Here is a 27,382-nt window from a genome sequence, read left to right on the forward strand (position 1 = left end):
GCTGGGAAGTGTATCATTTTTGCAACTAAACTGCAATGGTCTCCGTGGCAAGATCGATGAGATTGTGGATTTTATGAGTCGGAAGAACATATTGGTCGCAGCGATCCAGGAGACAAAGCTGGCCAACACCTGCAGCTTGCACAGTTGTCACGGATACAATGTGCTACGTAAGGATCGCTCAAGGAATGGAGGTGGGGGATTGGCCTTCGTGATACACCATTCCGTGCAATATAGACCCATCTCGCCTGCGCCTGGCGCTAGAGTGCGTGGCGATAGCAGTCAGGTACGGTACTGCCGCGACAGAGTTATACAACGTGTACATAGTGCCGGTTGGTAGCTGTGTCCCAATTAATGGCCAAGCTTACAACCACGACATAAGGGGGTTACTATCAGGCCATAATCGTCTGGTTCTAGAGGACTTTAATGCGCATCACACTTCATGGCATTCTCCCCTAGGTAACGAACAGTGTGGCATAGCTTTGGCAGAGCAGATTTAAAGCCCCACGTTTTGCATGGTGAATGAGGATGCCCCCACTAGGATTACGAGGAGTTTCAGCAGCTCGCCAGAAATTTCCATTGCATCTCCTGCGTGACGTATCCTGGCAAGCCGTCATCTCTTTGGGGCCAGACCACCTTCCCATAATTCCCACCAACGTCCGACCACCTGACTTCGTAACCTCTTAGCGCCGGACGTTTATCAATCAGAAGAAAGCCGATTGGGCTAGCTTCAGAGAGTACACCAATCGCCGTTTCAGTGAACTGACACCCCCCTCGGATGTGCTAGTGGCCGAGAGGAAATTCCGAGACATCATTAACGCAGCAGCCTCTCGTTTTAATCCAGCCGGTATAAATACCCCAAGTGCGGCCAATTTATTGTGCATCCCGAGAGTGGCAGGGCTACGAGTATAGCCATTCGCCGTATTTGTGGTCTACGAGCCGATGGGCAGCCATCACAATTTACCGTGGGCGAAGTTACGAATGTCATCCTAATCGTAGGCGTTGAGTTCAACGGAATCTCTTCACTGAAGAATCTGTATCTACCTGGAGTTGAGTACCTTACAACTGTCCACAACCTATCTTTTTACAATCTTATAGTACCCGATGTCTGGAAGATGGGCAGAGTGGTCCCGCTACTGAAGACTGGAAAGGACCCGAGTTTGGGGGAGTCGTACAGACCGATCTCCCTTCTCTCACCAGTGGCTAAGATGCTTGCGGCATTACTCCTCCCGAGCCTCGTAGGAGAATTTTCTTTCGCCGAGCATCAACACGGATTTCGGAGACTGCACAGCACAACAACAGCTTTGCATGCCATCACCACACACATTTGCCGTGGCTTCAATCAACCCAGGCCATGTGATAGGACGGTCCTCGTGGTTCTGGACCTATCGAAGGCATTCGGTCAGCCATGCCAAATTATTTGAGGACATCGCCAACACGTCCCTCCAGCCAGGCCTGAAACGTTGGGTCGCGAATTATCTGTGTGGCCGCCAGTCATTTGTGGAATTTAGGGATAAGAAGTCAAAACACCGTAGAGTGAAACAGGGAGTTCCCCAAGGTGGGGTGATATGTCCGGCTCTGTTTAACCTCTACCTATCGTCCATCCCACCTCCTCCAGACGGCATAGAGATCGTATCATATGCGGACGATTGTACGATCATGGCATCAGGCCCCCACCCATTGATGACATCTGCGATAGGTTGAACGTCTATCTCAACGAGCTTGCCTCATATTTTGCTGCAAGAAATCTGAAGATATCCGCCACCAAATCTTCAGCCACACTGTTCACTACAAATACGCGTGAGGTGAATACTGAGCTGACTGTGATGGTCGATGGAGAAATGATTCCGACCATCAAGTTTCCCAAAATACTTGGCGTCACATTTGACAGCTCCTACACTTTCTCCCCACATGCCGGAGCAATTTACATAAAGTCAAAAGTAGAAACAAGTTCCTCAAGTCACTTGCCGGCAGCACTTGATGTGCAGACAAAGAAACCTTGTTGACCACGTACAAAGCAATTGACTGGTCTCTGGCGAGTTATGCAGCGACAGTGTGGTCTCGTCAGCTCTGTGACACGCAGTGGAATAATATTCAGATTTGTCAAAATGCCGCCCTCCGAACTGCCACGGGCTGTCTCCTCAGTTCTCATATGGACCACCTCCATCAGGAGACAAAGATCCTACCAGTGCGAAGACATAACTACATGCTGTCTAAGCAATACCTTTTGAGCTGTTGTCGCAGAGACCATCCAAATCATCATCTTGTGCATAGATATCCACCGCCCAGAAGCCTTAAGGCTTCCTCTAGAGAGCCTTTAAATCAAGCGGTATATCAAGCAGGTCTAGCCAACATTCATGCAGTCACGGTAGCAGATGCGGTAAATAGCTACCGGGTGAATGTAGTCTTTGGAGAAGGACCGCCTCCCATTGCACCTGAAGAAATTGACCTCCCCCGGCAAAGCAGAGTAGTTTTGGCTCAATTAAGTTCCGGCAGATGCAATCGCCTCAACTCCTACAGAGCAAGGATTGATGCCGACATGCAAGATGTGTGTCTCGATTGTAACCAGGGACCACATGGCAGCCAGACCCAATCGACTCAGACCCAGATCCCTGTGGGTGCGTCCACCATCTTAGTCGCAGAGTTCCTGGGTCTTGACACCCAATAGAATCAAGCAGTCGAAAGATAGAACACAATAAACTGCTACAACAACAACAACAACGAACGGAAATGCGCCCACTCCATGCACCGATTACACCTCACTGACACCCACCGATGATGGATGCGGTTTTGGTAAACCGAATAGAACCAAAGTCGGGGGTTGTCTATAATCCCGACAGGGGCAAGAAGCATTCGGTGCATGTACTCCGGCGGTTGCCTCTTTCTTGACGAAAAAATGATAAATCATTGATGCGGCAGCCTTTGGACGGTGTATATTACATCGGATCAATCTGGTACATAGAACCGGCTGCTATGGGTTTAAAGAAGCTTCTGGTACGGCCCTAGAAGCACTTTTGTCAAAACTACAAAGTTGGTTGATGTTTTTCAAGCTATTGGGTTGCCCAAAAAGTAATTGCGGATTTTTCATATAGTCGGCGTTGACAAATTTTTTCACAGCTTGTGACTCTGTAATTGCATTCTTTCTTCTGTTACTTTTAGCTTGCTTTAGAAAAAACGTGTAAAAAAAGTATATTTGATTAGAGTTCATTCTAAGTTTAATTAAAAATGCATTTACTTTCTTTTAAAAAATCCGCAATTACTTTTTGGGCAACCCAATACATTCTTCTGCCCAAAGATAAGGTGACTCATTCACATTAGCCTTAGCACAATAGTAGTCAGTAGACTTATTAAAAATGCCTACAACAAAATTGGCAATAGCTAATTTAACAGTTGAATATTCCGGTGCTTACTGACTCATCAATACATAGCAATACTATCTATGTTTATATTGAAATTGTTTTTAATTTAGTTTGGAAGGAGAATCTCAACATTTAATAAATCCCTTTATTTCAGAACACCGCCAAGTTTGAGATTATCTAAAGATCATAAACCCCTCTAAACACCAAAAGTCACAAAAATCCTAAAGACATGGATCGCAAAGCTGAATTGGAGCGCAAGAAAGCCAGGTTAGCGGCTTTGCGCGAAGAAAAAGACAGACGTCGGCGTGAAAAAGAAATGAAAGATATGGAGGAACTTGCTGTAAGAAGCTCAGAAAAGGATCAAAGAAAGTAAGAAAATGTTGGCACAGATAAAAAAACTCCCATGCTCAATTTTTTGTTACACAATTTCAGGGATTTGGATGAAATGCTTTCTTCATTGGGTGTGGCACCAGTTTCTGAAGTTCTTACTTCATTGTCTTCGGTAAATTCATTGAATTCGGACAACTCTAATACTCAGACACCAGATGTCAGTCTGCAAACGAATATGAATGGCACTAGGTAATGTTTGTGTGTGTTATACCAGGATATTCAAGATTTTATATAAATTTCCATTGATTATCTGTCTCTATAGTGCTGGCAAGAAACCCTTAAACTTGAGTGTCTATAGTGTTCAGGCCACTAACATTCCACCAAAAGAAACACTCACCTATTCTAAACAGACCCAAACACAAAGTACCGGTGGCCATGAGCGTGATGGTACGTATCATTATTGTTAAGTGTGTTATTCTAGCGTTTCTATTGTTCAATGTTTCCATTAATCCCATTGTTATTGATTTATCCTAACCATGTTGAAGTTGAGTGAATGCGTTACAAGTATTTGTTATCTATTCTATACTCTATACCTTCTCAAATCTACCCTACCTTATGATGATAGAACATTTTTGGAATGACATAGTTTTATTATTTTTTTTGCCTACTTGCATAGTTTTTTGCTCTGAATCCTCTAATTTTGTGCTTTTATGTCGTTATGATTATATATGGTTTTAATACGACTGAAGAGAAAGGATTTTTGTTGATTTTAAAAGTTTTTGTTATGACAGTTTTAGTTTGTGAGTGGAAAATTAATAAATATTTGAAAGGAAATTAAAAATTAAGGTGGAACTTCTTCTAACTGTTAGTGCGGGACACACACCGAAGGTGTTCTATAGTCTCTTCGTCCACCATGTCCCTACAGCTTCTGCAAAAGTCGTTGCTGGCAACCTTCAGCCTGTCAGCATGTTTTCCGATTAGACAGTGACCTGTCATGACGAGCACAATGACTGAGACGTCTGTTCTAGCCAATGACAGCAAAGCTGTGGACCTTTTCAAGTCTAGATTAGGCCACATAGTTTTGTAATGCTCACAGCCCCCTCTTTGTGACCATCTATCATTCGTTGCCCTTCGGGCCTGGTCCTGAAAACTTAGCTTACATATCGCTAGAGGCATACCCACAGATTCCAGTAACCCTGGAGTGTGTAAGGTAGTTCCTAGTCTCGCAAGCTCGTCTGCTTTAGAACTCCCTGGGATATCTCTGTGGCCCGGCACCCAGAACAGATGAATTTTGAACTGTTCAGCCATCTTGTTGAGAGATTTGCGACAGTTCAGAAATACGTTCTCCAGGTATTTAATGGCTGCCTGGCTGTCTGAGAAGATATTTATGTCAATCGTTGTAATGACATAATATCTTAGCCATTCCACCACTTACTTAATTGCAAGGACTTCTGCTTGATACACACTGCAGTGGTCGGGTAACCTCTTCGATATGACCAGTTCTAGATCTTTAGAGTACACCCCCAAGCCCACCTGGTCGTTTAGTTTGGAACCATCCGTATAGAAGTCTATGTAACTTGTGTTACCAGGGATATCGTAGTTCCTATCGGTTCCATCAGGAATAGTGGTACAGTAATTTTTATCAAAAAGCAGCTCAGGTAGGGTGTCATCCACACTGTCTGGAACATTGGATATTGTATTAAGGATAAAACAGTGTCCGTAGCCGCCACATGACCAATGAGAAAGCTCTCTTAACCTCACGGCAGTGGTCGCTGCAATTTGGGTAGCCACAATGTCCAGAGGCATAAGATGTAAATTCAGTGCATCAGATGATGGTGTCGCCCTCAGTGCGGCTGCGATGCACAAACAAGCCACTCTTTGGATCCGGTTAAGTATTGAGCAGTAGGTGGATTTTTGAAGCGCAGTCCACCAGACCACAACATCATATAGCATAATAGGTCTGACAATCGCAGTATATACCCAATGCATAACACGCCGTCTAAATCCCCAACTTGCAGGTGTATAGTGCAAGAGCTTCCTTTCTTGACCTCTCCAAAATATTGGATTTGAAGTTCAATTTCCTGTCCAGCAAAACACAGGTATTTTGGTCTTTCTGTAAATGGAACATTCTCTCCACCCGAGAAGACAGGTTCAACTGTATCTCCTGCTGAAAGGAAATACTTCTGTCTTGCACGGATTTATACCCGGACCACTTTCGGTAGCCCACTTTGCTGTTGCACGTAGAGCTTCCTGAAGTGTATCTCTTAGAGTGCTTAATTTATCCCAGTTTCACCGGATTGCGACGAAAGAGGGTTTACATATATACCCGAGGTGGTGGGTATTCAAAAGTTCGGCCCGGCCGAACTTAGCACGCTTTTACTTTTTACAAAACTTTTCAAAATATGTAGTCATAGATTGGTAGTTGGTTTGTTGTTACGCATATTTAAGCAAATAATATTTTCTATTTCTATATAAATTTCTCTACAAATATCCCTGAAGGTAATGAACAAATAAATGTTTGTATGAATTTCAATCATTAGTCTGAGATATGTTTGGTTATGCTATAGACGCATTTTTTACAATTTTATCATAACTAGATAAATAGTATTGATATGAACTCCCAAACAAACTGTTATCGTGCTAAGAAGCTTAGGAGAATATTATTATTAATTTTAAAGAATTTTTTACCATCCATTCTATATGTTTAATTTTCGGTAGAACAGTGTAATTGGTGTACTCTCGCTTACCGAAGGTGCTGGGCTTGAATCACAACTGAAAAAAATAGAAGGTCAAGCGTACACTAGGACTATTCGTAGATACATATTTCTTCAAAACCCTCCAAATCCGAAAAGTAACCATGAAATAGTCTGTCAGGAATTCTGAGCTGCTCACAAAATCCCTGGTTTAAGTCCCATATCGTATCCGTACGCAACTGTCGGAGTCTGTTAGCTGGGAAAGCCAGGATTGACATAGCAAATATTCCATCGTCTCATCATCTTCCCCACATGTATTATTCGCGGCACATATTCTGCATAACTACCCCAGAGTCTTATGTGGTCCATAATTATGCCGAATGACATATTGACGTACTTCTTGCTTCCTCTTAGGTTAGGTCCACTATAGACATAAACCTAAGCCAGTAATCGCCTTGTCCGCTCTAAAAACTGTAAAGTAACCATGCTACTTACAAAATCCTTAATTGTTTTCAATACCTCTCCCCTCAGTTGGTTCCTGTCTGGTATTGTGTCTCCACCTAAGTGCCGGTATCTGTTAGACGCGAAAGCCGGGCAATGACAAAAGAAATGCTCCAACATCTTATCATCTTCCCCGCATGCCCTACACATGCTATCACTTGCCGCACCGATTTTACATAAGTGAGTTCGTAGTCCTATGTGTCCCGTTATGATACCAATAGCTATACTGACCTCCTTCTTGCTTCCTGTCAGTAATAGCCTCGTCTTCTCACGATCTGGATCCACCCATAGGATTTTCGCCGTCCTACCGACCGTTTCGCTGTTCCACGATGTTGCAAAACCGTATTCGTCTCCCACTCCCATAAATCGGACTCCATCGACCCGAAAGGCTTCGTTTCAACCAAGGCAGTCCTCTGGCCTCCATCGCCAAATCGTCTGCCCTTTTATTTCATCTTACTCCGTTTTGGCCCCTCACCTAAACGATGCGGATTGTGCCATTCTCAGAGAAGGTGTTAATCTCCTTCTTACACTGCAAGACTGTTGCCTTACCGTCCTGATTGTTATTGCCCTTATGGCAATTTTACTTTCGGTAAAAATGTTCCACTCGACGTCTTCGCGTTAGCACCACATGGTCAGGCAGTCTAAAACAGATCTCAGTCCCTGGATTCTCAATGTAGACCCCTAGGCCCACTTTGTCCCCTAGCTTTGATCCATCCGTGTAACATGATCTTCCAGATGACCATGCTAGGGTTCCGTCAATACAAGATTGTGCCGATGGCAGCAGTGCCTCGAACTCGGCTTCAGGATTCATCTCAGGTATTCGATCGGAAACCTCTTCCCTTCCTTCCAGGTTTCCTATCGTCGCCTCGATTATACCGCGATGGTATGAGCTACACCCATCCTCAATCCATTCTCCTATCGCCTTAAGTCTCATAGCCGCAGTGGCTGCCTCACACTTAATGTGTATGTCAATGGGTCGTATGGAGCGTGGTACTCATCGCTCCGCCTATGCCAAGACGACATGTTCTCTGTACCTGTTGTATGGTCCTTATGTTGCACATGTTCTCCATAGCAATCCACCCAAACTACTGAGGCATAAGTGAGTATTGGTCTTATCATGCTCCTGTAGAGCCAGTGGACTATCCGCGGATTCAGCCCCCATTTCGGGCCTACGGCCGTCTACATTGTGCCCAACATCTGTGAGCCTTCTCAGTACGCTTCTGAATGTGACACTTCCAATTCAGTTTCCTGTCCAAGACAACACCTATGTATTTGCACTTGTCAGATATCGAAATCGTCTTATTGAGGAAACGTGGTGCGTTAAATTGGCCCACATTCGTCTTCCTTGTGAACAGGCATATTTCATCCGTAATAGGTCATTTATGGTGGTCACCCATAGAAGTGGCTATAAAATGCCCCCTGTGCCGTGCCTTGTACCACTTTCTCCCTTATATTTATGCCATGGGACACAGAATTTATCCACCTGTTCCTTAGAATAAGGTTTATCTAGTCTCTAAGGATCCGGTACTGGTCTAAGGATTGGATCAGTGTGTCCGTCCGCACATTTTTAAAAGCCCCCTCGATGTCAGTGCATACCGCCAGGGTGTACGTTTTGGCATCGAGGGATTCTTCTATTTTATACACAATCTCCTGCAGGGCAGTCTCCACCGACCTTCTCTTATCATAGGCATGCTGTTTGCATTTGAGCAGTTCGCTGGATGTCCTACTCTTTATCATGGTGTCCACAATACATTCCAATACAGTCCACAATACATTCCAATACAGAGACTTGAGCAACTTGTGTCTTCCTCTCGCAAATAACAGTGGCATATGCGGAGGACGTGAAAGAGCCGTCAAATGCGACACCGAGTATTTTGGGAACCTAATGGTCAGATTCGTTTCTCCATCGACTTTCACATTCAGCTCGGCAAGATCGATGAGGTAGGCGTTTATCCTATCCTGATGCCTTAAATCGTCAGAACCTGATAATGCATCATGGGTCCTACTACAGGATTGTCCGATAGACTGGCTTCCTGTGAAATACTCTGCTTATATCAGCATGTCAAAAATACTTGTGAGATGGAGGGACACAGAGGTCATTTTCATTCCAAAAACAGGAAAATCAGTCTATTGTTGTTGTTGTTGTTGTTGTAGCAGTTTATTGTGTTCTATCTTTCGTCTGCTTGATTCTGTTGAGTGTCAAGACCCAGGAATTCTGCGACTAAGATGGGGTGCGTCCACAGGGATCTGGGTCTGAGTCGAGTGGGTCTGGCCGGGCAGTTAAACAGGTGACGTGTATCGTGCGGTCCCTGGTTACAATCGGGACATACATCTTGCACGTCGGCATCAATCCTAGCTCTGTGGGAAATGAGGCGGCTGCATCTGCCGGAACGTAATTGAGCCAGAACTACTCTGGTTTGCCGGGGGAGGTCGGTTTCTTCGGGTGCAATGGGTGGCGGTCGTTCTCCAAGTACTACATTCACCCGGTAGCGTCTGCTACCGTGTCTGCATGAATGTTGTTCAGACCCGCTTGATATGCCGCTTGATCTAGAGGTTCTCTCTTGTAGCGCTGAACCTCACGCTCTAGATCGTGTAGATCTACCTTAAGGCTTCTGGGCGGTGGGTATCTATCTACAAGATGATGATTTGGATGGTTTCTGCGATAACAGCCCAAAAGGTATTGCTTAGACAGCACGGGAACATGGTGGCCATTGGTTATTTAAAGGCGCCAATAAAGAATGCCCAAAAGAAAGATGCCCAGGGAAGTCCTTATAGTTGCGCATTAGAAATGCAAAGCAGTCCTTCACTAGTGGTTCGTTGTGTATATCTTGTTTTCTAGCCGTTTTGTTAATTCTCTCCTCGCAATTGTGATTTATTCCCCAGCATAAGATATTTGATTCTTATAGAAATAAATTCCGTTTTTATTCTGGCAAAAAATGGGACAGTTTTAATGATTATCAACATAGTTGGCAATGGTTTTAAATGGATTTAAATCACACTTTCTAAGCGATATACAGATATCTGTTTTACAGACGTTGCATCTTTAAGTGGAATTAAATGTCCTTAGTAAAAAAACTTCCGTTTTTATTTATTAGATTTTTTTTTGTTAATTTTCGGTGTATCACAATCCTTTGAAAAATCTTCCCAGACACACAGAAAAGTTGTATCCTTAAAAGTATCTACATTAGAACTGGTAAAGTAATTGTGCATTTTATTATTTTAAAATAAATTCAAATGTATTTGGCATGTACAGCTTCCTACCTACCTACCTATCTACTCTCTACTATCTCTATCTCTGTTAGTATGCCCAACTATGACTTTGTAAACTAATTTCTAAACTAGCCTTATACGAATATAATCTTATCAATACATATGAAGAACGTAGTGAAATAAAATAACAAATACAGTTCTTTCTTGCCACTCCTCACCTCTGTCAGGATATATGGAGGATTGGTGGAGACCACGCAAAGGTACTGGTAATTTTACTAACTTGAATTATGATGTGTTCTTTCTTTTCGATTTTTCTTTTGTGTTTGCATTTATTTTTTGCCTACAATCAAGAAATTATTTTGTTTTTTATCCAATATGAGTTTTGCCGCCAGTCTTTTTGGTTATATTTAGTGCAATAATTACACATTCTTATTAATTATTGTGCACATACTTATACTAATGAAAGTTTTGCATACTTTTTTGTACTCGAAACAATAACAATGCTTGTTAATTAAAAAAAAAAACATTTTCACCAAATATTTTATAGCATTATTAAGAAAATGAATTCAAAAATGTTGAAAATAAACCAAATTATGTTTGTAAAATAGGTAAAGTATGAAAAAAACACCCCTTGGATATATATGTTAACCACCTTTCATCAAAATCCGAAATATGTTCCGATTTGGACCAAATACTAATAAGTACAGTAGCTATATCTAAAAATAAACCGATCTGAACCATATACGACACGGATGTCGAAAAGTCTAACATAAGTCACTTAGTCAAATTTCAATGAAATCGGATTATAAATGCGCCTTTTATGGTGCTTATGACTTTAAATCGAGATATCGGTCTACATGGCAGCCATATCCAAATATGGATCGATTTGGGCCAAGGTGCAGAAAAATGTCGAAAAGCCTAACACAACGCACTGTCGCAAATTTCAAACAAATCGGACAATAAATGCGCCTTTTATGGGCCCAAAACCTTAAATCGAGAGATCGGTCTATATGGCAGCTATATTAAAATATGGACCGATCTGAGCCAAATGAATGAAGGATGTCGACTGGCCTAACACAACTCACTGTCCCAAATTTCGGCAAAATCGGACAATAAATGCGTCTTTTATGGCCCCAAAACCTAAAACCGAGAGATCAGTCTATATGGCAGCTATATCCAAATCTGGACCGATCTATGCCATATTGCAGTAGTATATCAAGGGGCTAAACTTAACTCACTGTCCTAAATTTTGGGGACATGGGACAATAAATGTGCCTTTTATAGGCTCAAAACTTTAAATCTAGAGATCAGTCGATATGGCAGCTATATCCAAATCTGAACCGATCAGGGCCAAATTGATGAAGGAAGATGTCGATGGGCATAAGACAACTAACTGTCCCAAATTTCAGCAAAATCGGTTAATAAATGTGGCTTTTATGGGCCCAAGACCCTAAATCGGCGGATCGATCCATATGGCAGCTATATCCAAATCTGGACCGATCTGGGCCAAATTGATGAAGGATGTTGAGGGGCCTAACACAACTCACTGTCCCAAATTTGAGCAAAATCGGATAATAAATGAGGCTTTTATGGACCTAAGACCCTAAATCGGCCGATCGGTCTTTATATGGGGGCTATATCAAGATATAGGCCGATATAGCCCATCTTCGAACTTAACCTGTTTATGGACAAAAAAAGAATCTGTGCAAAGTTTCAGCTTAATATCTCTATTTTTAAAGACTGTAGCGTGATTTCAACAGACAGACGGACAGACATGTCTAGATCGTCTTAGATTTTTACGCTGATCAAGAATATATATACTTTATAGGGTCGGAAATGGATATTTCGATGTGTTGCAAACAGAATGACAAAACCATCCAACCATCCTTCGGTGGTGGGTATAAAAATATGACATGTTTCCAGTTGCTCTAGTAGCAGTGTGTTGTAGACTGAAGGGGCAGGCAGCCCTTGCCGATGAGGGACCTCATCGGGTCAATGCAGTACGTACAACCGACAGCCAGGGGATTCTTGTTGATGTATGTCGTTGGGGATTGCAAATTGGCCATATCGGTTCAGATTTGGATATAGCCACCATATAAACCGATCTCCCGATTTGACCTCTGGAGCTTCTAAAAGTCTCAATTTTCACCGGACTTGGCTAAAATTTGGCCCAAAGACCTGACATACGACTTCCGTCATCCATGCTTAGTGTGATCCGAATCGGTCTATAAACAGATATAACCCCCTTATAAACCGATCCCCGGGTTTGACTTCTTGAGCCATTAGAAGCCTCAATTTTATACGATTTGTCTGTAATTTGGAACAAAAAGATTTGAGTTCTGATTGCTAACATCCATGCCAAGTATGATCTGAATCGGTCTATAAACAGATATATCCCCCATATAAACCGATCCCCAGATTTGACTTCTTCAGCCCTAAGAAGCGTCAATTATTATCCGATATGGTTGAAACAAAGACTTGAGTTATGACTTCCAACATCTATGCCAGGATGCACTTATAAGGTGTGGTTATGCGAACAGCTGCAAGTGGTGTTTCGGTATCACTTCCAACAACTCTGCGAAGTATGATTCAAATCGGTTCATAACCTGATATAGCTGTAATATAAACCGATTTTGGGTCTTGACTTCTTCAGCTTCTAGAGAGCGCAATTATTATTTATAATTTTGCACGAGGTGTTTTGGTTTCACTTCCAACAACTGTATATGCCACTTTAATCCCTCAAAACGCAGTGTAAACGGACAGGATTTGTTTTTGGATTAAAGTTAAATCCAGGTCATAAATTTTTCAATGTAAACGTACTATAAGATCTCAAAAGTATATTCCATTTTATTTTGTTAGATATATTTTTCGATTGATCGGTTAATCGAATAATCGACAATCTCTTTCGGCCTTGTTCGGTTAATCATTGAACTTGAATTTTCATATAAACGATTAATCGAATAATCCAAAACTACAAATAAATGTACATCCTAGTTACAACAACGTGATCAATTTGGTTTTTCACTTCATTATCCTTGTAGCCTTGTGGATTTTACGATATTGAAATCTGGACTTGCTCCTAACTACAATACAATGTTTTTACCGCGGCAAAGCCTCTTAGCCGGAATCCATTATCAGACGTTATCTCGTCGAGTCTATATTTTCGATCGTCGGGCCTTTCCTATCCTGACATTTAAGTTTCCTAGCACGAAATTAATGTCATGTGCGGATTTCAGATTTCATATTTTCGCTCTAGGTGCTTATAAAATATATTCCTGGTCTTTTTCTTTTGTCGGGCACAGATAACATCCTTCTTCAATTTGGCTCAGATCGGTCCATATTTGGATATAGCTGCCATATAGACCGATCTCTCGATAAATTTGGGATAGTGAGTTAAGTTAAGCCCCTCGACATACTTCTGCTATATGGAAAAGATTTGTCCAGATTTGGATATAGCCATAAAAGGCGCATTTATAATCCGATTTCACTGAAATTTGGGACAGTGAGTTGTGTTAGGCTCTTCGACATCTTTCTTCAATTTGGTCCAGATCAGTCCAGATTTGAATATAACTGCCACATAGACCGATCTCTCGTTTTAAAGTTTTGGGCCCATAAAAGGGGCATTTATTGTCCGATTTTGCCGAAATTTGGGAAAGTGAGTTGCGTTCGACTCTTCGACAACTTTCTGCAATTTGGCCCATATCGGTCTAGATTTGGAAATGGCTGCCATATAGACCGGTCTCTCGATTTAAGTTTTCGGGTCCATAAAAGGCGCGTTTAAAATCCGATTTCACTGAAATTGGTGAGAATGAGTTAAGTTAAGCCCCTCGGCATATTTTTGCAATATGGAACAGATCGGTCCAGATTTGGATATATTTATTATATAGACCGATCTCTCCATCTAAGATTTTGAGCCCATAAAAGGCGCATTTATTGCCCGATGTTGCCGATATTTGGGACAGTACGTTGTGTTAGGACCTTCGACATCTTTCTTCAATTTGGCCCAGATCAGTCCAGATTTGAATATAGCTGCCATATAGACCGATCTCTCGATTTAAGGTTTTGTTCCCATAAAAGGGGCATTTATTGTGTGATTTCGCCGAAATTTGGGAAGTACGTAATGTAAGGCTCTTCGACATTTTTTTTGCAATTTGGACCAAATCAGTCCAGATTTGGATATGGCTGCCATATAGACCGTTCTCTCGATTTAAGGCGCATTTATTGTCCGATTTCGCCGGAATTTGGAATGGTGAGTTGTGTTAGGCCCTTCGACATCCGTGTCGTATATGGTTCAGATCGGTATATTTTTGGATATGGCTACCAAAAAGACCAATATTTTGCTCTACAAAATTGAACTATGACTTGTACTTATTAGACCTCTCAATAACCGTGTCGAATTTGGTCCAAAGCGGACCATATTTCGATAAAGCTGCTATGGGGGCATAAGCTATGCATTTTTCAACGGATTATGGCGGTTTACATATATACCAGAGGTGGTGGGTATCCTAATTTCGGCCCGCCGAACTTAACGCCTTTTTACTTGTTTTTCTATACTTCTTTAAGGTCACCATTATAGACCAGAACGGATATCCGAATGAACTCACCATATGGTGAGAAATCCATTCAATCTAACCTACATATTTTATGACTGCCCAAACATAATTTGGTTTATGGTATTGCTACATACACACATAAATTCATACAGTTTGTCAACTTTTTGTATCTGTAGCGTATTTCTTGAAGCTAATTACATATTTCAGTATTAATTGCTAATTTATGTTTCTCTCTTTCTCTTTTAATGTTGCTCTTTTATAGCTCATGCTACGGACTATTATGGTGAGTTTTATTGTGTACAACTATTGATTTGTGTGTAGTAGACTGAAATCGAGAAATAACTTATCGCTAGATTTAATTTATATATGTATGTGTAAATCTTGATACGTATATTAGAACTTGGTCCATTTTCCGTTGTACGCGTGTGTAGCTTAGAATTAAAATTTTGTTATTTTGTTTTAGTTTAGATAATTTTTGTATAACCAAACGATTGATTAGTTTAATATGATGAAGTTTTTTTTCTTTGTTTCGTTTTAATTTCTCCATTTTACTTTCGAACTCGTCTTTACGAATTGACAAACTTGAGTTTTTCTTATGAGTTTCAGAAATATATATATATTTTAAAATACACATGTACATACATAATTAAAAAAAAAAATATTTTTAAATTTTAGACAGCAAAACTAAATCACCATATTTATTTTCTCCACCCATATTTTTTTTTAATTTCAATTGAATAGCCTCAAATTATATTTTTTTAGAATAACAAACCAAGAGCCAGCCGGAGGGTTCTCTGGTCAAGTAACTTAAGTTTTAGTGTTTTTTTCCATAATTTTATCCTTTAATTTCTGTGTAGCTTTAAGATTTCCTCTTCTTAAGTTTGAACGCCTATAGGAATATAAAAATCATTCATTCAAGTTTTTGCGTCGTATATAAATCTGTGTTTCAAAATTAAACACTTTGTTGATCCCACCATCACTTGTGTTTAACATGATTTCCGTTTAAATAATTCAATCATTATTTTTATTATAATTTTTTCAAATTACAAAAGGAGTACTTTTCTCAAAGAGTTCTGCATGTTTAACATACATTTTCTTAAACGACAAATTATTTTTTTTCTTATAATTTTTTTATATTTTTGGTTTACATACTTTTTTATAATGGCTAGTTAGCTGATTTTATGGGATATTTTTTGTCTTTTTTTTTAAATTTTTTTATATAAAATCTCGTTGACAACACCACAAGTATAGAAAACAAAAACATTGTCGCAACTTCTTTCTTTTTTCATTTTCTATTTTTCAAGATGAATACAATCTTAATCCGGGTTTAGAATGGGAGGATGAGTTCACAGGTAGGTACTCTTTTGAAATTTGCAATGCAGTGACGGAATGAATCGACATGAAGCAAAATAGGAACGTCAAAATTCTCCATGTATTTGCTTAAGGAAATTTGAAAAAAGCAAAGAAAAACGAAAAAATATAAAAACAGTTTCTCTCTAAATTGTTGAATCATATAACAATATTCAAAATTTATTATATTAACATGCACTACTTGAAAGCAAACTTAAATTTCTCCAGTAGGTACTACCTTTTTCTGTGTTCTCTTTCTCATACTGTGTCTTAATGCTTTTGTAAATGTTGTGTCTACCTTCATATATAGCTCATCTTGTTCTATTTCTCTCTCTCACGCACACTGGTTCTTCTAATCATGCGCTTTGTCCAAAAAGTGTTGTCCTGAATTGTTGAAGCAATAACAAATTTCTTGAGCAATTTGTATGTACGTCTAAATTAAGTTTGAGTACAGCTTTAGTGATAATTGTAGCATTTTTAAATATACAAAATGTATGCTTAAGGCTTGTTTTTAGGTTTTGTTTTTTCAAAACATATTATCAATCAAACTTAGGATCGTTCTTTCATCTTTACCCATGGAAGGTATAGAAATCGGTTCCGAATCATTTGATCTACAGGTCTTTATTAAGTTCTGTCCGGGTGAACCCTGGATATATTTTTGGTCTAGAATGCTGTTAACAATATCGTTATCTACGTTGTCGTTTAAAACTAGTTGTTTGAAACCCAAAAAAAAGTTATTTGGGCGAAAATTCTACGAATTCCTCCTAAATTATGATTTTGCAACTGTTTGGCACTCAATGGCCACTTTGGCCAAAGCAATTGTCTGTATCGCATGCTACATAAAAACAAAGTTAACTAGAAACACACGCACAAATACAATAGAGTGAAAGATGCGCGAACGTTTAAGTACTCGTTTAGTGGATATGATTGTCAATATGGTTGATGGACATTGTGTGTTGTTTGCAAATGAACACCACTCAGATGAGTGTCATATGAAGCCAAACCAAGTAAGGCATTAAGTTCGGCCGGGCCGAACTTTGGATACCCACCGCCTCGGGTATATATGTAAACCACCTTTCGCCATAATCCGTTGAAAAATGCAAAATTTATGCCCCCATAGCAGCTTTATCGAAATATGGTCCGATTTGGACCAAATTCGACACGGATATTGAGAGGTCTATTAAGTACAAGTCATTGTTCAATTTCGTAGAACAAAATATTGGTCTTTTTGGTAGCCATACCTGAATATAGACCAATCTGAACCATATTCGACACGGATGTCGAAAAGCGTAAAGCTAGTCACTGTGTCAAATTGCAGCGAATTCGGATTATAAATGTGCCTTTTATGGGCCATAAACCTTAAATCGAGAGATCGGTCTATATGGCAGCTATATCCAAATCTGGACCCATCTGGGCCAAATTGAAGAAGGATGTCGAAGGGCTTAACGCAACTCACTGTTCCACATTTTGGCAAAATTGGACTTGAAATGCGCCTTTTATGGGCCCAAAACCTTTAATCGAAAAATCGGTCTATATGGCAGCTATATCAAAATCTGAACCGATCTGGGCCAAATTGAAGTGGACTGACGAAGTGCCTAACACAACTCACTGTCCCAAATTTCGCTGAATCGAACAATAAATACGCCTTTTATAGGCCCAAAACCATAAATCGAGAAATCGGTCTATATGGCAGCTATATCCAAATCTGGACCGATCTGGGCCAAATTGAAGAAGGATGTCGAAGGGCTTAACGCAACTCACTGTTCCACATTTTGGCAAAATTGGACTATAAATGCGCCTTTTATGGGCCCAAAACCTTAAATCGAGAAATCGGTCTATGTGGCAGCTATATCTAAATCTGGACCGATCTGGGCCAAATTAAAGAAGATTGTTGAAGGGCCTAACACAACTCACTGTCCCAAATTTTTGTAAAATCGGATAATAAATTGCGCCTTTTCATTGGCACAAGACCTTAAATCTAGAGATCGGTCTATATGGCAGTTATATCCAGATCTGAACCGTTATGGCCCAAATTGAAGAAGGATGTCGAAGGGCTTAACGCAACTCACTATCCCAAATTTCAGCGAAATCGGATAAGAAATGTGGCTTTTATGGGCCTAAGACCCTAAATCGGCGGATCGGTCTATTTGGGGGCTTTATCAAGATATAATCCGATATAGCCCATCTTCGAAATTAACCTGCTTATGGACCAAAAAAGAATCTGTGCAAAGTTTCAGCTCAATATATCTATTTTTAAAGACTGTAGCGTGATTTCAACGGACAGACGGATGGACATGGCTAGATCGTCTTAGATTTTTCCGCTGATCAAGAATATATATACTTTATAGGGACGGAAATGGATATTTCGATGTGTTGCAAACAGAATGACAAAATGAATATACCCCCATCCTTCGGTGATGGGTATAACAAGCAGAGGTGTGAGACATCAAGTTTTGTTAATCGGCATGATATACTCCGTTGTTTTTTTGCACATGCTTTTTTATACTGCGGATTTCAGCAGCCCTTGTGCCAGTATTAAGAATGTCTTCATCTGAAAATGTTATGTACCCTCTTCCATTAGTTCACGCCTCTATCATTGTAGACTGTTTTGATTCTGTCAAAGGAAATCTGGCTACCTATGAGCCATCCAGGCAAAGATCCCTATTGCGGACCCGTGGTATATGTTAGTCCGTCCAGATGATATATGGGGCGAACCGAGATAGAGTAAAATTTATATAAAAAATTTGATGCAAAATTTGATGCAAAATTTGCCAATTTGCCCATGAACATTCCATTAAGGGTCAGGGACAAACTTCTTACATATCAATGAGTGCTGTCCGATTCAAGTTTAACCTCAATGATCTTATAGTCGAGTCCGAACGGCGTACAGTGTTGTTAGTACAGAGTTAACATAGAGCTCATAAGCCGATTGCTGGCTTAGGTGTATGAATATAGTGGCATGGGGCAGATTAATATCTGCACCCTCTCTTCAATCTAACCTAACATAGAATGGAGTATGGTCCAAATCGGTCTATAACCAGATATAGCTCTCATATAAACCCATCTCGCGGTTAAGCTTTTTGAGCCTCTTGAGGTCGCTTTTATTACCCGATTTGTGTGAAATTTTGCATGATGGCATCTATTAAGAATCTTAACAACTACCACAGCTATGGTCCAAATCGGTCTATAAGCTGATATAGCTCCCATATAAGCCGACATCCCGATTTAAAATTTTTAATCTCTACAGGTTCGTTAGCCTATAGAAGGCGTTTACTTTAATTTACGACTTTATCCCTGAATTGTGTTTTCCGTTCAGGCCGGCAGGCCGTTCGGACTTGGCTGCAAAAAGGGGGAGGTCCTTATCATTAAGGTTAAATTGGAAAAAATTGGTTCAGATTTGTATATAGCTCCCATATATATGTTCGTCCAATTTGGACTAAAATTGCAATTATATCGTCATTTGTGAACCAATTCTCACGAAATTATGCACGAGCGATTCTCTTGTAAGTCTCGACATTATTGGTGAGTTTTATAGAAATCGGTTTAGATTTAGATATAGCTCCCATATCAAGTTCGTCCGATTTGGACTAGTATTGTAATAATTTGGTCATTTGTTAGATATAGCTCCCATATATATGTTCGTCCGATTTTAAATAATTCTCAATAATTTAGTAATTTTTTAAACGATGTTCACAAACTTTGGCACGAAGGTTTCTCTTGTAATCCTTTTGATGATTGATGAATTTCATAGACATTTGTTCAGTTTTAGATATAGCTCCCATATATATGCATCTTCCGATTTTAACTTTTAAGGGATTTGCTAACCCATTTATCAATCGATCTTCTCAAATATTTGCACAACAATTTACTCTATTGCTTCTACAATATGTACGAATTTTGATCGAAATTCTACATATCGAATTTAAGCACATTTTAAATTCGACATTTTAGCCTGTATTTCCAATATGCTGTGGGGTATAAAAAGGTCGGCTTCGCCTGACTTTGGCCCGTCTTTACATGTTTTTTTTTTACTTTAATAAAATCAGAAACGTTGGGTTATATTATATCGGCTTCTCTCTCAACCATAGCCTCTTTATATTATATTTCTACTCAAACATATTGAAAATTTAAACAATATTGTCACGGATGCAACTCTAATATTGAGATCTGAATTATTCGCTTAGTAAAGAAAATGTTTTGGTTAAATTAGATCACAAGGTTCGTTTAAGTGCTTTAAAGAAATTTGGTTTAGCACCATTCCTCATGCCACGAATTTTTGATATTTTTACATAATTTTTGAATATATTTTGTCTGGCTCAATAGTATGGGTTGAAAATTCTAATACATATCTTAGTTTTTTTTTCGGGACTATAGTTTACATAGTTTGAGATTGCGGTTGTTTTTAGAACTGAACCAGACAATACTACGGGGAGTTCATAATTGCAGAATATTTTAAACAAAATGCAAACTTTTTTAAAAGCAATATGAAATAGAATCATGAGATCTACTTTGGGGCATTTTAAAATTCGTAAAAATTTACAGAACTCTATAAAAGTACCCAAAAATGATTCTTAAATTTAGGTGTTGGCAACATTTAAAAAAAAAATTACCATATTGGTAATATATGTATATTCATTAAATTTACAGGTGAGTTTAAATGGTGTTGGCAATTAAAAAACTCTCAAAAATTTAAAAAATGCTTCATGCAATTTACCTAAGCATACATACATATATAAAATATTTAAATATTCAAAAAACACATTAAACATTAAAAAGAAGCATGCTTTAACAATAACTATATCGTTTCTACATAACACTTGCATTACACGAATCTGTGAATAACACAATATTAAAAATCAAATAATTAAAAATCAATTTAAATTCATGCGATTGTTGCATGTTTGACAACTTTGTGCTAATAATAATATTTATCAATTCTTTTGGCCTGGCATTTAAAAATTGAATAACAGTTTTGAAATAAATGTTGAATACACCTACATATTATGAAATATTTTAAATTATTTAAAAATGAAATGAAGACATGCAAAAGCTAATGTCATAATCAGTATATCAGTTCCTATTTTGAAAAGCAAGTAATGAGAAAGTAAAAGAGAATAAAGTAATTAGAATTTTAAATTCAAATGGAAAATTATAATTAATTTTGGACTGCTAACAATTTTTATATCCACCATCGAAGGATGGGGGTATATTCATTTTGTCATTCCGTTTCCGACCCTATAAAGTATAAATATTCTTGATCAGCGTAATAATCTAAGACGATCTAGCCATGTCCGTCCGTCTGTCTGTTGAAATCACGCTACAGTCTTTAAAAATAGAGATATTGAGCTGAAACTTTGCACAGATTCCTTTTTTGTTCATAAGCAGCATTTATAATCCGATAACGCTGAAATTTGACAGTGACTTATATTAGGCTTTTCGACAACCGTGTCGTATATGGTTCAGATTGGTCTATATTTGGATATGGCTACCAAAAAGTCCATTATTTGTTCTACAAAATTGAACAATGACTTGTATTTATTAGACCTCTGAATATCGGTGTCGGTATTGGGGCGTACATTATGCATTGCCACCGGATTATGACAAAAGGTTGTTTACATATATACCCGAGGTGGTGGGTATCCAAAGTTCGGCCCGGCCGAACTTAACGCATTTTTACTTGTTAAAACATAGCACCATCCTCTGCTTTGAACTTAAATTTTCTCAGACTAGCGAGTTGTGGAGGCCCAACAATCTTTTGTCAATAACTTTGAAAATAACTTAGTTTTACATACATAGAAAGTGAAGGCCACCATGGCGCAGAGGCTAGCATGTCCGCCTATGACGGCAAGCGCCATAGGCTGTTTTAAATCCCGGCGCTAATATCAGAAAAATTTTCAGTGGTGGTTATCCCTTTACTAATGCTGGCTTCATTTGTAAGGTATCCTGACATATTAAAACTTCTCTATTAAGTGGTGTCGCTATGCGACACGCCGTCCGAAATCGGCACAAAAAACGAGGCCACTTATAATTGAGCTTAAACACTAGTCGGACTGCATCCATTGATATGAGAGAAGTATCCCCTGTTTCTTAAGGAGTGTTCATGGGAAAATTTAGCATTTAGTACATACATAGAAAGAGCGTAAATAATTTTCGCTTAAGTCGAACACGAAAAGAACACTTCTTTTTGTTGTTTTCAATGTAAATAAGTTCGTTTCAGTGAAATATCATGTTATATACATGGTGAAAGCAAAATCATTGTAATAACGCTTTTGTAGAGCTAGTGTATTATTTTTTGATTTATAGTCCCCATTTTGGGCTCACTATCCTTGAATATACGAACTTATACTCAGCAAGCGGCTCAGTATTTTAATGATCATCCATAGGAAAATTGCTAAAGTGATCTCCTGTGTTGTGCTCAATGACATAGGAAATGCTCCAAAGTCTCATCATCTTCTCCACATGCCCTACATATGCTATAACTTGCCGCACCGATTTTGCATAGGTGCGTTTGTAGTCCTATGTGTAAGATACCGAAAGCTTTACTGACGTCCTGCTTACTTCCTTTCAGTAATAGCCTCGTCTTCTCACAATCCGTATCTCCCCATAGGATTTTCGCCGTCCTGGCGATCGTTTCGTTGTTCCACAGTGTTACATGCGTTCGTAGCCCACGCTCTTAACTCGGACTGCATCGATCCAAAAGGCTTCGGGTTAACGAAGTTTGTTGACGGCAGTCCTCTGGCTTTCACTGCCAAATCGTGTGTTACTTTGATCCTTATTCTTATTCCATGAGATTTACAATTTGACATCCACAGAGAAGAGATCTTTGAGTCATAACTTGAATCGCACATATTGATATGAGAGAAGTTTTCTCTCTTAATATAATGTTCATGGGCAAGTTTGCAGTAGGAGAAATCTTCCTTTGTTATCCCTTGTAATTGAGTTCGCTTTACTGTAGTATTATTGTACTTAACTAAAATTCAGAATCATTCAATTCTAGCAGTGTATCATCATTTGGGGTCCCTAGTTTGGACTTACGATCCTTATACATAGTGCCTTATACTCAACGGAATCGCAAGTGTTGTTGTGGTTGATAAAGTGATACTTTCTGTTGCCTCGTCCCTTATTCTTGTCATGAGATTGGTGATTTTTTAGCTGTTGTCTTTTTGGCAACACTGGTTTAAAAAGCTCACGTACGTTTCGCATTTAGTGTCACTGTCAAGCATCATCTTAACCATGAATCGTTTTAAAAACGAACAACGCTTCTAAATTATTGGATTTTATTATCAAAATGCGTGCTCTGTTAAGAAATTTCATTGCGCGCGCTTCTGGTGTTCAACGACGAAGCTTTTTTTTGACTGGGTACGTGAATAAGCAGAATTGTCGATTTTGGAGTGAAGTTCTGCCAGAATCATTGCAATAGCTACCAATGCATCCAGAAAAACTCACAGTTTGGTGCGGTTTATGGGTTGGTGGCATCATTGGACCGTACTTCTTCAAAGATGAGGCGAATCGTAACGTAACTGTGAATGGTGAGCTGCTGCCTTGAGACGATATTGGAACTTTTTTTTGGCCAAAATGCAAGAAATTGACTTTCATGACATGTGATTTCAACAAGACGGTGCCACATAACAGCACGTGTAATAATGGACTTATTGAGGGGCGAGTTCGGTGAACATTTTATTTCACGTTCGGGACCTGTCAATTGGCCGCCTATATCTTGGGATTTAACGCCCTTATACTATTTTTTGTGGGAGAGCTCAGAGCTCATATCTAACAGTCAAGCCCGTTTCAATTGACGCTTTGGTAGACAACCTTGAAGTATTTATTCGTGAGATACCGGCCGAAATGTTGGACAGAGTATGCCAAAATTGGACTAAGGGGATGGACCATTTGAGGCGCAGTCACGGTCAATATTTGCATGAAATAATTTTCAAACATTTAATTATATGGACCGTACTATCGATTCAAATAAATATTTCATGCATTTTGTCGAAGTTTATGTTTTTTTTTACTTCCTTTCCTTTAGCTTTTAAAATATCACCCTTTATGAAAAAAAAAATCCGGAAGTAGTTTTCCTCTTACTGAAGCTAATACCATTTGAACGAATTTAATTCTGTAAAACATTCTGTTTAAAATTTCAATTAAGATCACACCTTACAGTGCCCAGAGGCAAAAAATAAATCGGCCATAAATCTACATCTAAGTTCTTTGAGAACTAAAAATATTTTTAACGTTAGTGTTTCTATACCCTCCGCCTTATTGGATAATCACTGATGTGCTGGGAATAGGTGATGTATGTCGTGTGGCCTTTGAATTTGAAGTGACTGCATATGCCATTATGTAGTTGCGAAAAAACTATACTGGCTTGCCTGAGGTAGGTGATATAGGTGTCCGATGCTCTTCAAAATACGGTATTCCCTCGGTAGCTGTTCACTTACTCCGCTGCCATATGATGGTTAGTCTAGAGGCGCCCTTCTGCAGTGCTGAACCTCTCGCTCTTGATTATGAAGATCCAACCTGACACCTCTGGGCAGTGTTGCCTTCTTTGGACGGCTGCTGCGATTATAGCCTAGTAGTTTAGATACTGATTAGACTGTAGTTTGCTAAGACAATTAATGTGGAATTGTGTCTACACACAAGGTTGTCTTGATTTGTAAGCAGCATGCTGACAGGTCCGGATCTTATTCCACTGCGCGTCGTTCAGCTCTAGAGTGCACGCTGGTACTGCACGGAACTAGGTTCTCTCGCAAGTCCTGCAGGCAACAGAATTGAGAATTTTGTTCGCACTTGTTAACTTTGTCACAAATTGTAGTAGCCTGGGCGAAGGACCTATAAAGATTGACAAATAGGGCACAAAGTGTTTTGGGATAGCTGGTGATCGGATTCGTTACGTTATCGACTCTCACATTCCGACACAGGGGAGGGTCCGTCACAGAAATGTGTATTTGCCGAGACTAGAGAACACGGAGTTTGTTTAGGTTTTTACAATCTTGTTGATTTGAGTGTAGGTATAAAGATGATTAGTGACTACAAGCGAATACTTAACGCCGAGGCCTGGAGCGACTCTCGGAAATACGGGCCAAATCAGGCAGTGGCTGGTTGATGTAGGTGGAGACCTGGAACGGTACTACGATTGCACAACAGCTGTGCCATGTGGGTACTTCTCGGTCAAAGACGTTCCGTTCACGGCTGGAACTTGGCACGGCGGTAATTGGCTAAGACTGGTCAAACGGTGGAGCTCGGGCACAGCACTCTCAGGGATGTAGCTAGGGTCAGAATAAGTCTATGGCCGGGCGGCGCCAGCTGGCGATGTTGAAGACCTGGTACGGTATTTCCACCTTCATACACGGTTGCCAGAGTTAAGACTATGCTGGGTTTAACGGGAAGTGATTTGGTTGCGGGGAACGTCGGGGTTTTCCGGCGAGGCAGTCGAGTTCAGGTTAAGTCGGTCGTCGAGTCACAGTGCGATCGCACGGAATATGCATCGAGTTGTTACGGTGCAGTGATCACGGAAGTACACTGTTCTGGGAAGGGTGAAATAGGCGGTGATACGGCGCGGGGATGATGTAAGTATACCGGGCTGGGGTTCACTCGGCGGGTGTTTTGCGATGCAATGACCACGAAAGTACACTGGTTTATGAAGGTAAATCGGCGAAGGTAAGCTGTTGACGGGGAATACGCGGCAAGGGTTATACAAAGTTCTATGGTGCAGTGACCACGAAAGTACACAGTTTACGATGGCACATCGGCGAGAATCGAAATCAGTGCAGTGATCTCGAAAGTACACTGTTAACGCTGACAATCGTCAAAGGTTAACGTAGCTTTTACGGTGCAGTGACCACGAAAGTACACTATTTCGCAAAGACACACCGACGGAATGATGGCGCAGTGACCTCGAACGTACACTGCTTAGAGAAAAATAGGAGTGGTTGAAATGACGAAGTACACTGTGAAAGTTAAAAAAATACACCGTGAAAAATAATTTATCTTTGAAATAATAACCTACACTGTGAAAATTAATTGACTATGGACATTAAATAAGTACACTGAGCGAAATGATTTGCGATTTCAATTCTTTAATTTATAAAAGTCGTAATAAAATTAAGACTAAACTAAAACAAGTCAATTCAAAAATTCATTAACACTTCAACACAAATTGTGACAACACTAGTTTAACACAAAGGGGACATTACTAAGAGTGGACGGAAACGAGCCGGCGACTTCTGTCGTCACAAGTTATATTGATATAGCTTCGAACGCTAGACAACGGCATCATTAAATTTCACAATTTTTGTTTGTTTCTCTTTTGTGGCGAGCTCAATGATCGGAGATTTTGTTTGCAAATGGAAAAATGGTTGGTGTGTGTTGTTATCTTTGGCTTTTTTTCCATTTGCAAAAGAAAATCTCCGATCATTAAGCTTGTCTGGAAAGAGAAACAAACAAAAATTGTAAATTTATTTTGTATAAGTTTTTAGCAGAATCCATTGTGGTGGGTTTCCAAGAAGAACTTAGCTCGCTTTTATTTGTTTTTAAAATGACGTGTAACTACGAAGAGCTATAAAATCGGAATGAATAAAGATTTGATTTTTTTTTCACCTTTTATAGATAAAATGGTGCTTTAAATAATAAAAATAGGAAATGTACCAATATGTTATAAAAAGCGTTCGATATCGCCAAAACAAGGTACATACGTCGCTACGATGAGCCTTTTTACTAAACTAGCTATTTCTCACACGTTTCTGGCTAGGATGTAGAAACCTTTTGCAGTTAGTTAGTAGACGTGTAGAGTTTTGAGAAATTTGAGGAAAAACATTTTTTTTCTCTAAAATATGTCAATTTTGGGACGGCCTTAACATATATATTGATTTAGATCAGTCTCTGGACCTACCAAATACTTATTGCAAAACACCTCAACATTGACTATGTTAAGTTTGGTGTCAATATCTCTATGTATTTAAAAGTTCCAGAATTATATCCAAGAATTTTCGATTTGGTAACACTGTGCGTTATTGCTCGAAAGTTAAGCTAAATTCGATAAGATTTTTCATATTTGACATAGATGTTGAGCATCGTTTCATCCAAATTGGATAAGATTTGCGCCTTCTAGCTACTCTAGTTGTTAAATCGGGTGTTTTTTTAACGGGCAGACAAAGTAAGCTTAAAATGTCAAGGTGGGCGGGTCTTAAACCATTTTGAAGTGTAACAAACAGATAGTTAAGTTTAGTATATCAGCCAGGGGAATTTATTTAGGCTGTTGCCTCGTGTACATTTTATATGAATTGTCGTTATGTTTATTATGGTGCATTCAACATTTATTAACAATATTATTTGAATTAAGACGGTTAATAAACCAGTTCCTCAGCACTTTGCTACTCGAAATGAAGTTCTC

General features: G+C 39.4%; 1 protein-coding gene across 15 annotated transcripts in view; it reads left to right on the plus strand.

Moving 5' to 3' along the window:
* Positions 1 to 27,382, plus strand: part of LOC106090288 (cytoplasmic dynein 1 intermediate chain) — a 52,208-nt gene that overhangs the window by 7,297 nt on the left and 17,529 nt on the right. For 4 of the 15 annotated variants that reach the window (XM_013256422.2, XM_013256424.2, XM_013256425.2 and 1 more), the window contains exons 2-7: positions 3,511 to 3,725; positions 3,789 to 3,935; positions 4,009 to 4,133; positions 10,288 to 10,350; positions 14,906 to 14,926; positions 15,948 to 15,995. In XM_013256422.2, the coding sequence (XP_013111876.2) occupies positions 3,586 to 3,725; positions 3,789 to 3,935; positions 4,009 to 4,133; positions 10,288 to 10,350; positions 14,906 to 14,926; positions 15,948 to 15,995 (544 nt within the window). In that variant the 5' untranslated portion in view covers positions 3,511 to 3,585. The remainder of the gene's footprint in view (positions 1 to 3,510; positions 3,726 to 3,788; positions 3,936 to 4,008; positions 4,134 to 10,287; positions 10,351 to 14,905; positions 14,927 to 15,947; positions 15,996 to 27,382) is intronic. The other 11 variants (XM_013256426.2, XM_059366471.1, XM_013256428.2 and 8 more) reach the window with 5 other exon arrangements.

This window comes from Stomoxys calcitrans, chromosome 4 (genome assembly GCF_963082655.1).
Source record: "Stomoxys calcitrans chromosome 4, idStoCalc2.1, whole genome shotgun sequence".
Lineage (NCBI taxonomy): Eukaryota > Metazoa > Arthropoda > Insecta > Diptera > Muscidae > Stomoxys > Stomoxys calcitrans.